The 16,944-nt window shown below is 35.9% G+C and overlaps 2 protein-coding genes and 1 long non-coding RNA gene across 8 annotated transcripts; 1 reads left to right on the forward strand and 2 right to left on the reverse strand.

Annotated features, from left to right (window-relative positions):
- The first annotated feature begins 1,097 nt into the window (after positions 1-1,097).
- LOC149730697 (uncharacterized) lies at positions 1,098-2,394 on the forward strand. Its single transcript, XR_016385674.1, has 3 exons — positions 1,098-1,269; positions 1,327-1,441; positions 1,713-2,394. It is a non-coding gene; the product is annotated as an uncharacterized LOC149730697 (long non-coding RNA).
- Positions 2,251-14,569, reverse strand: LOC149730698 (ATP-dependent 6-phosphofructokinase, muscle type-like). Of its 6 annotated transcripts, XM_089884438.1 has the most exons (22): positions 14,436-14,569; positions 14,023-14,096; positions 13,688-13,765; positions 13,019-13,130; positions 12,285-12,418; positions 11,796-11,930; positions 11,182-11,310; positions 10,593-10,734; positions 9,542-9,714; positions 9,019-9,083; positions 8,673-8,754; positions 7,931-7,966; positions 6,870-7,016; positions 6,583-6,653; positions 6,092-6,182; positions 5,692-5,844; positions 5,196-5,348; positions 4,125-4,289; positions 3,545-3,718; positions 3,133-3,232; positions 2,840-2,945; positions 2,251-2,507 (listed from the first exon to the last, which is right to left on the reverse strand). In XM_089884438.1, the coding sequence occupies exons 1-22, from the start codon at positions 14,542-14,544 to the stop codon at positions 2,405-2,407; spliced, it is 2,532 nt and encodes an 843-aa protein (XP_089740564.1). In that variant the 5' UTR covers positions 14,545-14,569; the 3' UTR covers positions 2,251-2,404. The 6 variants fall into 6 exon arrangements, with proteins under 6 accessions (XP_089740564.1, XP_089740565.1, XP_089740567.1 ...); XM_089884439.1 differs by lacking the exon at positions 7,931-7,966; XM_089884441.1 differs by lacking the exon at positions 5,692-5,844.
- A 27-nt stretch (positions 14,570-14,596) lies between these two features.
- On the reverse strand, positions 14,597-16,772 carry LOC149730699 (tectonic-3-like). The gene has a single exon (XM_089884455.1). The coding sequence runs from the start codon at positions 16,605-16,607 to the stop codon at positions 14,880-14,882; it is 1,728 nt and encodes a 575-aa protein (XP_089740581.1). The 5' UTR covers positions 16,608-16,772; the 3' UTR covers positions 14,597-14,879.
- Positions 16,773-16,944: the final 172 nt, after the last annotated feature.

Consider the following 16,944-nt stretch of genomic DNA (forward strand, 5'->3'; position numbering starts at 1 on the left):
TATTTCCCCCCGGCTATTTCCCTTCCGACTGTTCCTCCACCGGCTGTTTCCCCCCATGACTATTCCCCCCTGTGACCATCGTGTTAGGGTGTTAGGGGTTAGGGGTTAGGGGTTAGGGGTTAGGGGTTAGGGGTTAGGGGTTAGGGGTTAGGGGTTAGGGGTTAGGGGTTAGGGGTTAGGGGTTAGGGGTTAGGGGTTAGGGGTTAGGGGTTAGGGGTTAGGGGTTAGGGGTTAGGGGTTAGGGTTAGGGGTTAGGGGTTAGGGGTTAGGGGTTAGGGGTTAGGGGTTAGGGGTTAGGGGTTAGGGGTTAGGGGTTAGGGGTTAGGGGTTAGGGGTTAGGGGTTAGGGGTTAGGGGTTAGGGGTTAGGGGTTAGGGGTTAGGGGTTAGGAGTTAGGGGTTAGGGGTTAGGGGTTAGGGGTTAGGGGTTAGGGGTTAGGGGTTAGGGGTTAGGGGTTAGGGGTTAGGGGTTAGGGGTTAGGGGTTAGGGGTTAGGGGTTAGCCGTGGATAATAGTCTCGGGGGAAATAGCCGGGGGGAAATAGTCCCGGGGGGGGATAGTCCCGGGGGGAATAGCCTGGGGGAATAGTTACGGGGGGGAAATAGCCGGGGGGAATAGTCACGGGGGGAAATAGCCTGGGGGAATAGTTACGGGGGGGAAATAGCCGGGGGGAATAATCACGGGGGGAATTAGCCGGGGGAATAGTCACAGGGGGGAAATATCCGGGGGGGAATAGTCACGGGGGGGAAATAGCCGGGGGGGGGAATAGCCGGGGGGAAATAGCCGGTGGGAAATAGCCGGGGGGGAATGGTCACGGGGGGGAATATCCGTGGGGGAATAGTCACGGGGGGGAAATAGCCGGGGGGGAAATAGCCGGGGGGGAAATAGCCGGGGGGAATGGTCACGGGGGGGTTTAGCCGTGGGGAAATGGTCAGGGGAGGGAGTAGCCGGGGGGAATGGTCACGGGGGGGAATTAGCCGGGGGGAAATAGTCAAGGGGGAATAGTCACGGGGGGAAGTAGCCGGGGGGGAATAGTCACGGCGGGGAAGTAGCCGGGGGGGAAATCGCCGGTGGGAAAACGCCTGGGGGGATATAGCCTAGAACCCGAAACCAGAGACAATACACTGATACTTTGAAAACGTTTCAAATTTCATGGAACAACAGAACTTCTTCTTTATAATCAAAGCGTTCCGGAAATGTTTACACCAAGTTCGTTATAAAAAGCGGCGAGTTCTGGTACGAAATCATCTCTTCATTCAGAAGTCAACAAAGTGAGTGGTTGGTTTGAATTACTTGCGCATTATTGTGACTAATATTTGTTTCTGCAGATGAATAAGTCAGCGCTTCTCCTCTTGCTTGTCATCGGACTCCTTGTCCTAACCGAAACTACAAATGCTGCCGGGAAATGGAGAGCATATATGCAGAACCAAATGGAAGATATCGGTAAGTTATGACTTTTGTACGCATTTAAAACCACTTGTTTCCAGCTAATACGAAGCAAAAATAGGTATTGTTATTAGCAAGGGTAGAAATACAGATTTTTTTATGTGTGTTGCTCGTAAGTGGCACGAGGTGTGTGAAACAGGACACCGATGTTACAATTACTGTCGCTACCCCTCCACGGGAAGATAAATATGTTACATTCGTTCGTTTTCCGGTTCCGATTTAAGCTCTTTAATCCCTAAAAACCATTCACATAAATGTGTCGTTTCAGCCCAAGATCATTTGATAGAAATGCTTCGGGATCATTTGGATTCTGAGCAAGCCAAACTGGATTAATAAATCATCGAACATAAATGCCGACTTTTGGTTGTTAATATATAAATAAACACTCTGCATTAATAACTTGTTTTCTTCTGTATGGTTACTTGTCTTACGAATGACATTTGAGAAAATTTAATGACAAGGTAGTTTACAATTTAAAGCAAGTTTATAAGTTAGGCCTATATAATGCGTATTAACATTTCATCTTCATCAAGCGGTTAATAATGGCACGTGCCCATTCATCAGAGAACTCGTGGCGAGCTAAGTCGTTAATAACACATTAACACGGTGACGTTTCACACTCAGTATGCACTTTTATATGTAACACTGATATAGCATTACTGGTTGTCTCTTGGTTTGGACAATGATTTCGTAACTCATAATTTTCTGCAATAAGGACAATAAAACAACCATGTTATAACTTACAGACGCCCTAGCACAATCTATAAATATACCTAAATTTAAAGGTACAATGCAACACCACGTAGTTTACAATATCATGTTTTTCATTTAAAACTTAAGATCAAACAAACCGTGAAACGCATTTAAATTACAGTGTATAATGTTGTAAGCAGTCTGAAGGATGAGACGTTTTGTTTAATTAAGGAAGAACAATATAGGGGAAGATAAAATCCGTGCAAATTAAACATCAGATTCATAAACGGCAGTTTCATCTTGGTAGTGTGCCATGATACGAAGCAAAGGTCGAATCTGCATCCACCATTGCTGATTGGGAATTCTGTGCCTAGAACAAAGGAGTTTTAGCGTTAAGTAGTGCAGGTGGATGAACCCTTTAAGACATGCTTGATTTTTTTATTGTCTAAGTCCTTGGAACACCGTATTAGTGAGCACTGGATTGGAGCAATTTTGTTCTTTGTCTTGCGACACACACCAACTATGATGGTAATTTGATAAGCATTAAGCTTTCAACCCTGTACCCTCTTATAACAAAAAGCACAAGGCCATTTACAGGTTCATTATCTTCCTATACTGTGGTCCTTACCATTGTAGCAATGTAGGACATGATTGGAAGGTTTCCCAAATCTTCTAAATATAAACTATTTAAATACATCTTACTTGAAGTCTGTGTCTGCTTTCAAATCTTCAACTGGCTGGAAAAGCATTTGTCGTCGTCTCATTCCAAGCAGAACGACAGAATCTTGTGAATTACAGACTACCTTTCCTGTACAACACATCGCTATTAAATTGAATGTATGAATAAAAAATCCATTTGGGACTACTAGGTTGCAACAAATAATCTTTAGTTGGACACATACGCTTACAGTAGTAGCAATGTCAAGCCTTTGAACATGTAACCTCTCGGTTCTAGACAGATATGTTAACCGCTGTGCCAGTTGCGTTCTACTCACCATCCACAAGGTTGTTTTCAATCTTATCAAGAATCCAGAAAGCAGCTTTTGCCGCAGATTTTGTGGCATAGTTTCGATCAAATGGTGAAGGGACCCCACCCTGTAATGAATAGATGTAGCTCATTAATAATGAAGTGGCAGGACAATGTAGAAATTAAAATGAATGTCCTGCTTCATACACCTTGTGCCCACTTAAAAAGTTACCATGTATGTTACTGTGGGTAATAGTTAGTACATACAATATATTCTATGCAAAAAATGATTTGTGTTTGTAAGTACTAAGTGAGGGAATAAGCTGATGTATAAAATTTTATGCACAATACTTTAGCCTAAACTTCTTCTCATATACCAAGTAATAAACTTTACCCAAGATTAAAAAAAATATAAAAATTACATCAAAACTCCTCCAAACCTGTTGCATATGTCCAAGAACGTTAACCCTACAATCAAACACATTCTTTCCTTCTTCAGCATAAAGTCTATGCACAAAATCAGTGGAGAAATTATCGTTTGCTTTTTCGTTTCTGAGGATTAAACCTCGCTGGATCTTTCCTTTCATCTTGTTACGGAGATGATAGATGTTTTTCTGGGAAAGGTTTAAGATTGGGTTGAATGTATGTTGTAACAGTGAGTGTTGGGTGAATTCCACATCATGTGTACCCAGGTTATAACACGTCAGTGAGCATGAGGTGTATGAATACACCTTGTATGTATGGTGTATAATAAGACACCCATGTTATAACTCGACAGTGAGCATGAGGTGTATGAATACACCGTATGTGTATGATGTAAAAAAAGACATTCACGTTATAACTCAGCACTTCAGCAGTCATAAGGTGTTTGAATCAACCATCTGTGTCACTTATGTTATATATTGGCGGTGAGCATACGGTGTACAAATACCACTTCTCTGTATGTCTTCTATATAGGAAGATAATATAAGAAGATATAACCGGACAGTGAGTACAAGGTTTATATCACATCCAACCAACTTGAAGATCCTTGATGGTAAATTCCTCCTCGAAGATGTAAGCTGCATCCGCACCTGCAGCGAGCCCGGACATGGTTGCTAGGTAACCACAATACCCTCCCATTGTTTCAAGGACAAAGGTTCGACGTTTCGTTCCACTGGCCGACATCTTTATTCTGTCGCATGTCTTTAATAGACAAAGTTATTACATTTTAATTAGAGATATGCAACAACAGAATATATGTGTAGATGTTTGGTGATCCCATTAAACGAAATTTTCTTATTTTACATTTCACAATGCTATTTTACAATCTATGTTCAGGAATTATCATTGATTTTTTTGCTGTTGTTGCTATTAGGAATAAAGTAATATATAAGTAAATAGATTTTCTGGTCCATACATCATCTATTAACTTATATACTGTTATTGAAGGCTAGAGTTTTTTAAACAGTGGGCTGTATAAGGGGTTAAGGTACACAGCAAACAGATCCAGAGGATTCAAGTGTGTTGTGAACATACAAAGTTTTAGAAGCTATGTGATAGATTGTAGAACAGCATTGAACAATATGCAGAATATAATGTGTTATGTGGTACTATCTGTATGGTATATGGCCAATATAGGGTTGCTATAAAAAGTAAGGGATAAACTTATAAATATAATCTATTAAGTGCAGTGCATGCCTCATTGTTCCAACAGCAGTGCAACATAAAGTTAATTCACATTTAAAATAAGAACAACAGTAAACAACATGTAAATCAGCATGCTGGCTTGTTTCAGGATTATTATTTCTTGTACACCATAAAAATTAAATACGGCATTCTAACCATGCATGGACATCATATAACATGAATATAGAACAGAGATTAGAACTTATATATAAACATAATAAGGCCAATAAAAAGTAAATGATATATTGTTAAGACTGGGAATCAGTTTGGTGATTTTTATATCCAGAAAAATTTGAATAAGTTAAAGTTATGTAGTTAATATGTAAGCTCTGGCCAGCCAGTCACATACATCTAACCAGGTGGATTCATTGTTTAATTTATACCAATTACGTTTCGTTTTTGTTGAAATAAAAATATTTTCACCTCACAGACACTGTTAAGGCCCGTGTCACTTCCAATGGAAATATCTGTCCCTGGAACGTTATTTGACAAAGTGGCAGGCACCACTATCAAGGGTATTTGTAGTGCGGGGTATGCTTGCGATGCTTCTTTTATTTCTAATGATCCATGGTATGCCTATCATTAAATGAGGGGTAATGTGGTGGGTATACTGAGCATGAAAAGTACTTTGGCCAACCACAGACTTAACAGTGAAGCTTTAACATACTTGATTAAGATTAATTTTGAATAACTGATTTTTCCACATTATGTCGCCATCATTTTAACAAACAGAAAAATCAAAAAGGTTTTAAAAACTTTAAAACCCCAAGCTGATAAAGCCATGCTACAGTTAGATATATCAAAAAGAGCTGTAAGGTGCACAGTAAGCACATAGTGCACAATAAGCACAAGGTGCACAGATACCAGAATCAGCACAAAGCACACAGTGCACGCTTAGCACATAGTGCACCACATGTACCTCTACTATCATATTTAAGGCCGTATCTGTCCCAATAGAAAGGTCGGAGCCCGGTATATTGTTTGACACTGTGCATGGGATACACACAAGGGGAATTTGTAACTCTGGGTAGTTTTTACGACCCTCCTCAAATTCCATGGCACCCTGGACTGCCTGGTTTGCCACAGGTTTTGATAAAAGTTAACTTTTACAGTCAAAAATATCTTGAATATTTAAACTAGAGGTAAAAGAGGAAGTTAATGCTGCATGTAGAACTACTTTTTAAACACAAAAGCTCATACTATGTTGAAAGACCAGTTATTCTTTATATAAATCTGGCTAATATAAAGATATTGGATGTAACTTGTATAACAGACCTTTTATCACTAAGAATAACTAATTAAACATTAAGTTAGAATACCTCAAAACCACCAATGCAGATAATGCCATGAATATTCCTCTTGTTGATTATTTCAGATATTTTATCAAAACCGCATTGAGAGGGAAGGGTCCTGGAAACATAGAAATGTAATTAATATAATAGAAATCACATATGGAGCTGAAGAGAAAAGTTTCAACAAGATTATTATTTACATTATGTTTCTAATATAAAGGGGCAAAGTTGAGGTTATATAGCGAGGTACACCAGGTGATCTGGCATTTCTGTCAGAGTTGTCGACCACCATGCATTATATTTAATAAATTATAAAACAATGTATTATATTTTCATGTAACTTTACTGAAACTATAGAAGCATACACAGTGTAACAGCATCAATGCACATACACTGCTATATTAATTATAATGAATGTAAAACATTCCCACACTGTAGCGCTATATGGACCTGTTGTCAAGACTAAACTTGGCTAGATTTTAATAGTTAAACACAGTATTAGAAGGAACATAGCCCACCTTTTTGTTCCAAGTTTTGAGCCACCAGCAGCCACAAAGTTTGCGACACATTTCCAAGTGTATGTTTCCACCTGGTAATATTGAATTAAAGTTATTAAATTAAATGTTTAGCCTGAAGTGAATATGAGACATAATATTTATACAGAAATAACGAACGAATGGTTTGACGCACACATGTGGCGGGTCACCACAAGCCTGTATTATATTAATTGTTTTACCCGGCCATTCAAGTATCTTAAAATTATTACAAAATATAAACGTATATTGCAAATATTTAAGTTAATTACCATGTCATTTGCAAGACCTTCATATCCATTATGAACCACTAATGCTTTGTATCCATTATAGAGACAAGTTCTCACAGCTGATCGAACTGCAGCATTCATGCCAGCAGCTGGTGCCCCAACATTCATGATGGCAACATTATATGGTTTCTGTTTAATGAATAATTTATTGTCAGTTAGTGGTTGGTTGAGGAAAGTTATTGTGGTTATTGTTACATGTTATACTAACTCATTTATGTATTTTTTGTGTTTGTACGGGTACGGAATCATTTTTTGACATGCAACTCTTGCCTGGTAGTCATATTACCAGAGAGCAGAGAGAGACACAAAATACATCTTTTATATAAAAAATAGCTAGTCAGGTACAATATTCTAATTTCTTGACATGACTATAACTGTGTTGTTCGTATTTGGACAGAAACACTACGAAACCAAATATCTCCAAATAGTTGTTATATTTTGAGTTGAGTTTTAATTACAACTAAAAGATTGTGATCCTTTACCAATTGTTAATGTGTATACTATAGCCAATATGACTTTAAAACATGTCTATTTATGAATGCTGAATTAGATAATAAAGAACTATTGTGACACAGCAATACTCATCTATGAAGCAAAAGCATTAGTTGCAATAATTAAAGATTTCTACATTTTATTGTTTTGAAAATTACACAGAATTAACCAGCGAGGAAACATAAGTTGATTGATAATTTTACTTTGTTGATTTTCTGAGTTTTGGAGTAAATTACCTAAATGAATCAACCAAACAGTTTGAAATGCAGCATGAGTTGTGGAATGTATCAATTTTTGATGTTATTGGAACAGTTTTATGTTTTTTGCAGAATCATTTTCACTCTCGAAATTCACTAGAAAAGTCTGTGGCATTAAAGTTGTGTGGTTCTAAAAGTGGCCACCAACCAATTCTGTTCACATGTTTAGCATTAATGTACGACAGACTTTAACTTTATGGTGGCATTTGCTAAATGCCACAGTGAATTTCAAGAGTTGCATTTGCAGCATTAGGATTCATGCAAAGGGTTGCATCTACCGCATGCAAAACTTACTATAGAACAACTTTGTTCATATCCTTCACTAGTTAACTGTAATTCATACAACGGTTGTTAGTGCGATATGCAAGGTTATTGAACAAGATAGGAATTTGAAGATAAGACATCCATATCACAGCAATTGGCAATGCATGAACATCGTGCCTCGGTATGGACTGGGTAATGGACTTACTCTGACCAAAACCCAAATCCATTGGAACACTGTGCATTATAGAACCTTGCTTTTAATAGAATGAAAACCATGCCTTGAAATTTGCTTTAAAAACTTGAAATCATATCTCAGTAGTTCAAGTAACAAGGTGGTAACATGCATGAACATTGACAATTTGTTTTTAAGTTAAACCATAGGCGCCACAATTTTTAAATTTTAACAAAATCTGGGATAACATTGTGTAATGCCTTTAGAACTCAAAATACCAATAAAAATCTAGCCATATATTTTGCACACGCACAAATATTTATATAACCTCTAATTCAACTTGGTAATTGTAATTCTATGATAGTAATTTTAAGTATTGCTATATTTTTAATAAAAACTATGCATTTTAAACAGAAACACAAAAGGTATTACAGTCAAAAAAGTGATATTTTTGAAATATTAATTTATGTACTACTGATTAATTCATGTTAGTAACTTCCCTTTACCAATCTAATGCATTAGCCCTATTTATACCTGCATACTGACTATAATGCTTAAATTAAAGCCTACATACTACCAGCATGCTACAACATACATTACCTCCAATATCTTTGTAGCTTCTTCCTTTGCTTTGGACATTGCACCAAGCTTTTTATAAATCTCTAAATTTCCTTGAAATGTCCTAAAAAAAAAAATATTGAAAATACTGTTAAAGTGCAAGGTAGGCAGGGATTAGTAAAATAAGTAATTCTATTAAACAAATGCAGCTTAAAAACTTTAATATTTACTAATTTAGTGCAGAAAACTCCAGTGAGGGCTTGCATAAGCTGTCAGTCCAGGTTTGGCCACCATGGTAAAGAATACATATGACAATGGATCCATATGGTTATGATTATGTGGTAAGATTTGTCCGTATTTTATTTACACTAAACACAGCCATATTTACCTTCCTCTAAGACTTGCTGCTCGATCAAAATCTTTCTCAGCCAAAGCTTTTGTCACTTCCTTGGTCTGGAATGTAGTTAATGTTGAGTTTTTTCAATTAAGCAATTATTTTGTTGACAACATGATGTAAAATCAGTAACAACAAGTTTTAAACCATACGCCACAGCAGGGTTAATAAACCTAATGTACTATACAAGTAGATAAGGTTTGTGTATAAGTGAAGTCAGTGAAATTCATTAAGCATAAAAATCTTCTATATAAATGTTTCAAATGCAATCACACTTAGTGAGACACTAATTTAAAACAAATTCTCCACAGTGGCAAAGTGGTTAGCTCGCCTGCCTCTAACATCTATTACAAAACATTCAACCAATACAAGGAGCATGTAGAGACCATATAGATCTTTTTTCATCGAACAGTTGTTTTTGTTGGTTTTTGGGTGATTTTTTCACACATTTTAATCCTTTATAAATGATTGCCATCACGCCAAATATAAACAAGCTCCAAGCATCAACACAACCCACCTTTTCCACACACTCCATTAAGGGAACGCGCACAGCTTGATTTCCATCCAAAGAAACAACGTATGCTGGTGTTTCAGGAGTTGCTTCAAGAAGAGCAAGAACCGCTTCCGCTCCCATTCTTGTTCCAAGCAAACGATCAAACGCACTGGGGGAGCCACCACGTTGTACATGACCTGGTATACATGTATGTTATTACTTTTAAAGTATAAATACTGCAGAAAATTATAAACTGTGATTTTAAAACAGTAAATACATGTATTCAGATTGTCATTCTTATTGGAAATTATAAATAATATACAACTTATTGTGTATTTTATTTACACATATTCCTAAATTTTAAAATGCACACTTTTTTCAAGCATATGCAATATGCAATATTTTCTGTTTATTTGTTTTAATTAAATTATGTTTCAAATAAGGACCTACCACCAAGTATTTTAAAAAGACCTGGCATAAAGTATTTTTGCTTCAATTGATTCTTGATTGATTAAAAAACATTAAAGTAATAAATTATTCATCATTTTTTTTATTTTAATCGTTAAATAATGGAAACTTAAATAATTTATGCAAGGGAAAGAGAAGAAACTTTTGCATGGTTGTATTGCTAAGTGCTTCCTGTTTAGACATGAGACACATCACTTTATAAGGTGTGGCTATATTAAAATAACATTACGTAAAACATGCATTGGTTGAAACATGAATATATCACGTACTACGGTACAAAAGATTTTTTTATGATATTTTTTAAATTAAAATCCAAAATACTATTTTATCTCTGACATGCAATAATAAAAGTCTTTCATTTCTTTATATTTTTTTTATTATTAAGTATGAAAGTAATAGGTATATTTCATGCTTGTTGATGTGTTCAATTTATCATTGCTTAACATATGAATTCAAAACCAGTGAAAGCAATATTGTATAGTGGATTGCTGTATTTTGTCATTATCTGACAAGGCGTCATAAAATTGACAAGTCACTTACCACGGCACTTGACACATACCATGGCACTTGCCACGCATTGACACGGCACATACCACACCCCACTCACCCAACACAGTTATCCTCGTATCAAGGTCAAGGCGTTTACAAATCACTTCCTTAACTTGCTGAGAGGTGATAGCATTTCCGTGACAGTCGATGGCACCTTCGGATACAATCACCACATTCAGTCTGTTCCCCCAAGACCTCGCCTAGTTAAAGTCATTGCATTAACAACCACTAATGCATTATTTGCCAAGGTTAATTGGTTATTTCAATTACATTACTTCTGAATTAACAGATTCGTTGCTACATACAACAGCCTAATCTAATAAAATGCATGAATGTATATTAACTGTTGCTTTGCCAATATTTTACATTCTTATGTTATTTCTTATAGTACAAATAATATTGTAACTACAACATGGCCCTGCCATTGTTTCTACCATTTTTGAACAATATGATTTTCATTACAGAGATTAAATAACATTCTTTAATGGCAGGGTGGACAGCCTCTTATGATAATTTTACACTGCATTAATGAGTTAAATCAATCAGTATAGATTATAGATAGTGAAGAAAAATGAAGTAGCAAAGCCATGTCTATAACATAGTTTGATAGTTGATACCCATGTCTCATACCATGATATATCACTTACATTGTTTAACTTGCCGCACATCTTTTCTTCCCATCCATCAGCAGGTGGGTGTTCTGGTATGAATATCCAGTCAGCTCCACAAGCTAAGCCTGTTACCAAAGCAAGGTAACCACAGTGTCGGCCCATCACCTGAGTACAGTAGTTTTTGCTGCTTAATTCTGTTTTTTTTTTCAATGCTGTAAACAAAGGAAGCGAAAAGGGCACACCAGGAGCACAACAGGAGGTAAGTTTCTTTCAGACATATGAAAACAGTCTGGGGTTGAGATAATGAGCCTAATCTGGCTTAAGATTAGATTAGAACATGAGTTATGACCTTTAGGCAGGGGTCTCTTAAAATGTTTGATGCAGAAGACAGGTGCGCTGTGAAAAGGACACAGATGTGTCCCAAAACATAATGAGCATTAAACAGTTTTATGTAAAATTGTTAACAACTACAAAAGTCTCACAGGATCTAAACGTTTCAAAATGTTACAGAATTGTCAATACTATTTCATATAGATTACCTGTTTTACATTTACATTGCATGAATACTGCATCATATGCTATGTATAAATCACCATGTAAAGTTAATGCATGAGGAAGTTATAAATAAGTCATGAAGTTCACTGTCTCACCTCAAGGACAAATGCTCGCTGATGACTAACAGCTGTTGTGGTGATGGCATCGACACATTCAACTATCCGATGCAAAGCACTATCAGCACCTATTGTCATGTCTGTCCCACAAAAGTCATTGTCAATAGATCCAACCTAGAAAACAACACACATATACATAATGTAATAATTACCTATTATGTAGAATGGTCCATATAACTGCACAGGTGTAAAAAGATGGTATTATCCTTAAAAAGATTAATAAATTGTAGCATAAACATCATAAACATGTACAAGAGGGCAAATAAAGCCAAGTAATTTGTTTTAGTCTTTCTGCCACAAGTATACAATTGTAAAACAGCCCCATTAGCATATTTATTTTTTTATTTTGGCACTAGTTTATGCCTTTATAAAAATTCACATTAAAATGTAGATATGCCAAAAAAAATTTTCCAGAAACATTTTACTAGATTTATAATGCAGCTTATGTTTCACAGATATATTACATACCAATCCAACTATATTTAAATGGCTGTGAATGGTGGCTTGTTCTTGGTTAATCTTCCCAGTTTCAACTAACTCCTGCAACAAACTGGACCATTCTTCACGAAACAAATTAGCTCCTGTAAGACTTCCGTCTCCACCTTGTAATTAAGTGGGCCGTCATTAAGAAGCTACTATGTTATTACTTCAATAACATAGGCGCCAGAACAAAGTGGTTAGTGTGTCTGCTCCTAGCAATGAGTAGGCCTATAGGAGATTAAGGATAAACGCTGATACCATTCTCCATTATAGGCATATTGTGGCCTTAGGCAAAAAAACTTAACAGCAATTGCTTTAAATCCAATGGTACCTTATGGGTTGTCTAAAATGTCAGCTACAAATTACAAAAATAATCAATCACAAATTAAATAAGTTATAACACATCAGCAGACACAAGGTGTGTGAAACAGAACAACCAAATATGGTTGCCCCGGCCTGCGAGGATAAATAAGCTACATTCATTCAATATGTAACTAGGAAGCAATTGGTACATATGTAAGAGAATAACCATAACTGCTAACATGGGGGAAGCACACATGGTTCCAATCGCCTCACTTATTTCAATAGGTATTAGGTTTGTCATTAAACAGAAAAATAATAGAATTATTCCCAGCTGTCATTAAATACAGTGAATTGTGAGATACATAAATGAATCAGATTAATTCAACACAAAGTGAGTTTAAAAACAAAAGTAAAATTACCAATAGCACAAATATTTGTGATTCCTAACGTAACAAGGTTGAATGCTGCTTTTAATCTTCCTTCCCTCTCACGGAAATCTTTACAACGAGCGCTTCCAATGACAGTTCCACCCTACGTGGTGGATCAATAAGGAAAATATTACAGACCGACTGATACCAATTTTTCTGCTGATACAGATATTGATATTTTTTACCGATATATTTTACAGATATTTTTACAGAATATTTTACAGATATTTTTACAGAATATTTTATAGATACTTTAAATTAAGGCAAATTAACATAAGCGGATAGAGATTGCCAGCAGATGGTAAATATAAGCCGGTAATATGAATTGAAAGTCAATATAAAGCTTGCGATTATTGAGTTTATGAAGGGATTATCATGTAGACGCATTTTCACTGGCACTGTCAATGTCACAATTTACCCTAAAAAATGAATGGTATATGAATACGTGTAGGATTATGGAAATATAACATAACACCTCTGTCTTATAAGTTATAACTAACATGAATGCCTTAAACTCACAGTCAAGTTAAAACATGGGTGTTTTCTTGTATACCATACATACATGGTGCATTTATACAATTCATGCTCACCATTGAGATACAAGATTGTCTTTTACGCATTTAACAAATTCACAACAGTAATAAAGTACAACTTAGTTACCATTTGTAGGATTCCTGATACATCGTCCCATGCTGCCTCAACAATATTCTCCCCACCATCAACCATGCCTTGGTACCCCTGGTGGAATAAACCAATCATTATGTTTGTTTTCAATGTAAAAAGTGTCATGGTATGGCATGGAACCCTTTGTATATTATATGTGTGTGATAATGGGTTAAATTTCAAATGTCTTATTTGAACTGTATTTTTATTTATAATTTAAATGACAAAATCACAAAACTGCACCATTGCATAGTTTTGGAATTTCCAATATAATTTGTATCTTAATTGTAGATCACCCTTGGAACAGTAATTACAATAATATGTATTCATACCTCATGAATAAGATAAACCTTCGCCCCACAAGTGATTCCCATTCGAACTATAGCACGAACAGCAGCATTCATTCCTACGTCATAGGAAACCGAAATTATGATTAATTATTCATGTAACGCGTTGGTACATTTTTTAAAATTTACTGAACAAACTGAAGATAGCATTATTAATGAAGAAGTACAAAAATGGGTAGTTGGTATTTTAACTCTTAATATATAGACTAAAAAAGCCATTATACACAACTGTTTGATTTAACTGTAAATTTAAATAGCTAACTTTGATAAACTTATTAGTATAATTTATAAGTGTTTAGTGATTATATTTGTCTTTGTCAAGCTTGTTTAAATTAGAATAAGTGCACAAGAGAATATAGAAAAGTCCAAAGGTGTGTATACATTTCTCCTCTATTCACCTTGTGAGTCACCGCCACTTGTGAACACAGCGATACATCTTCCACTTCCAATCAATGGACTTGACACCGACTTCCTGAGTTTCCTTTTCATTTGATTGAAGTGGTCCATATTAAACAGCACACACACACCAAACCTGAGCCACTAATATTTTGCACACAACTCTAAGTAAAAAAATATAAATTTTTGGAATAAGCGAGCTAATTCTGGAAGCACACATGTTATAAAAAGCGATATATGAACTAAGTGATAAAAGGTACAGTGGTCTAACTTACAACAATGTACAGAAGAAGTGTGTATTTAATAATTATCATCTTTAGTCACTGTTTTTGTGCAGCACAAATTAAAGATATATATATAATATACCAATAATTTTAAATCAGTTTTTAAAAAATTTTACCATAAAACCATAACATTAAAGATTAAACACTCATAATTTGCTGATTTTACCTGAACAAAAAGCACAAAAACACACTTAATAATGTTAAGAATAACTTGTTGAGACTCAAGTTAGAAGTTGCAGAGTTTTTAAACGGAAAAAAGAAATCATTCGGTAGTTTAGCTTGAATCGTGGGTCGCTGTTTAAATATTGTAGTTGGGGTTTCAGAAACATCAAGAAACGTAACTGAGTTTTTGATTTCTATTGATTGTGTTCTCGTATCACAATTCGGGGATAAACATACAAATGTTAGAGTTTGACTTGTATCGTATGAATACCTTACACCAATAATTTTGGCTTGAGGATTTGAAATAGATCCAGCATTTGCATATAAGATTTGATAATGGGCACCAAGCAGAATACCGTTACAGCCATTAGCTACTGTTCCAGTCAGAGCACCTGGTGCAGTCTCTTGCACCAAAACCCAATCTTGAGTCGTTATATCCTGAATAAGACTTTGAATATCTGAATTACCAAATGCTGCAACATAAAGGTTGGAATTCGTTGTAAAAGTTGCTCTATTTAAAACACGTAAAGCAAGTTGTTGTATATCATCACATGGGGTACTTGATGTGTATGTTATCCTGCAACCTGTAGATAAATCCTGCCCAAACAGAATAGGTGTTCGTGCAACATTACTGCATAAACCAGTTGAATCAGGTTGGACCAAAGTGAACCCAACATTGGGGTCAGAACTCATAGAGACAGTTTGATTGACAGCTTCATACAATGCTGAAATTACTGGTTTTCCAACAATGTACCCTGGGTTTCCACTTCTTGCTGTTGTTACAGTGCTAGAGGTTGTTAAAGAAGCAAAACTTACCCCAAAATCTTGAGCTAGAGGTAAACTAGTTGAAGCTAAGTTGGCTAAAGTTATCGTAACATCAACTGCGGTTATTCCACCTGTTCCATTAACAGTGAAGCTATATTGTGCAGAGGTTACAGCATTTAAACACTGAAGTAAACCAGTATCATAGGAAGGAAGTGAGCTGCAATTTGAAGTAACCCCAATGCAGGTTTCATTGATGTCCAAAAGACTTGGGTCATCAAATATGCTTGAATTGATTGCTAGCAGGAATGCAGACCGTGTTGGAGCAATTTTGAAACCTGCAAAATAAGAAGAAGCTGACAATGAAGGATTAGTAGTGCATTCTATAGATAAATCTATGATTGACTGAACACATGAACCCCTTTGATTGATCAGATATTCAACTGGAGAAGATTCCTGACACAAATTTGATACAGATGGAACTGGTATCTTGAAAAGTCCGGTCACATTTCCAGTGTAAATTGTGTCAATTGTATCTCCAGATGTGTAGTAGGCTGTGGTAGACAAGGTTGTTGCTGTAGCTGAGGTTTCATATGTGAAAGTTGGGGTATAAAAGTTGAAGCAAGTGTTACTCGTTGCACACAGTGGGTTGATATAATTGTTTCGCTCCGCAAAGTTATCCGTTTCGATGCAAAATAATCCGTTTTGATGAGTCTGCACAGTGCTGCTTATACTGTTCACAAAAACTACTTGATCCACGACACATTTCTGATTGTTCAATACATACGACGTGTCTATACACCGACTAAACGTAGCAATATCTGCCGACGTGCAATCAACGTCACAGCAACAATTCACTTCACATACACCTCCTGTAAGATCGCACGTACACGTCTGTCCGTTCACGATGACAACCAAGGTCAAAGTAATCCATATGGTGATTTGCAATGCAGCTGTAGAAGTCATTTTAAAACGCCTTTGTCTTCAGGCTGTTGTTATTTCGCACCTATATAGTAAACAACATTTAAACTTACTTTGATTCCTGCGAATCAAAATAACAAATTGAACATCGGAAGTCAAGCGTATCGTAAATTACAAAGTAATTCAAGCTGTTTAAAATACATTTTATTGTAAAATTTTTACAATAAACTTAAACATGTAAATTTATATACATCGACCTTTCATTTACTTATACTTATTAAAAATTATTGTTTTATTTATTTAATAATACTATTTACTATAAGTGTTATCAATTTATACGTTAAAACAGTTTGATTTTTTAATACTATTTTGTATGAAACGA

This window comes from Ciona robusta, chromosome 9 (genome assembly GCF_009617815.1).
Source record: "Ciona robusta chromosome 9, ASM961781v2".
Taxonomy (NCBI): domain Eukaryota; kingdom Metazoa; phylum Chordata; class Ascidiacea; order Phlebobranchia; family Cionidae; genus Ciona; species Ciona robusta.

What these genes read in the sequence shown, in the direction of transcription:
- LOC149730699 (XM_089884455.1), bottom strand. Translation starts at nt 16,607, where the DNA reads ATGACTTCTACAGCTGCATTGCAAATCACCATATGGATTACTTTGACC.
- LOC149730698 (XM_089884438.1), bottom strand. Translation starts at nt 14,544, where the DNA reads ATGGACCACTTCAATCAAATGAAAAGGAAACTCAGGAAGTCGGTGTCA. An exon ending in TGAAAACAACCTTGTGGATG is followed by an intron (nt 2,946 to 3,132) that starts GTGAGTAGAACG and finishes TGTGTTGTACAG; the next exon opens with GAAAGGTAGTCTGTAATTCA. An exon ending in AAAGCAGACACAGACTTCAA is followed by an intron (nt 2,508 to 2,839) that starts GTAAGATGTATT and finishes CCTTTGTTCTAG; the next exon opens with GCACAGAATTCCCAATCAGC.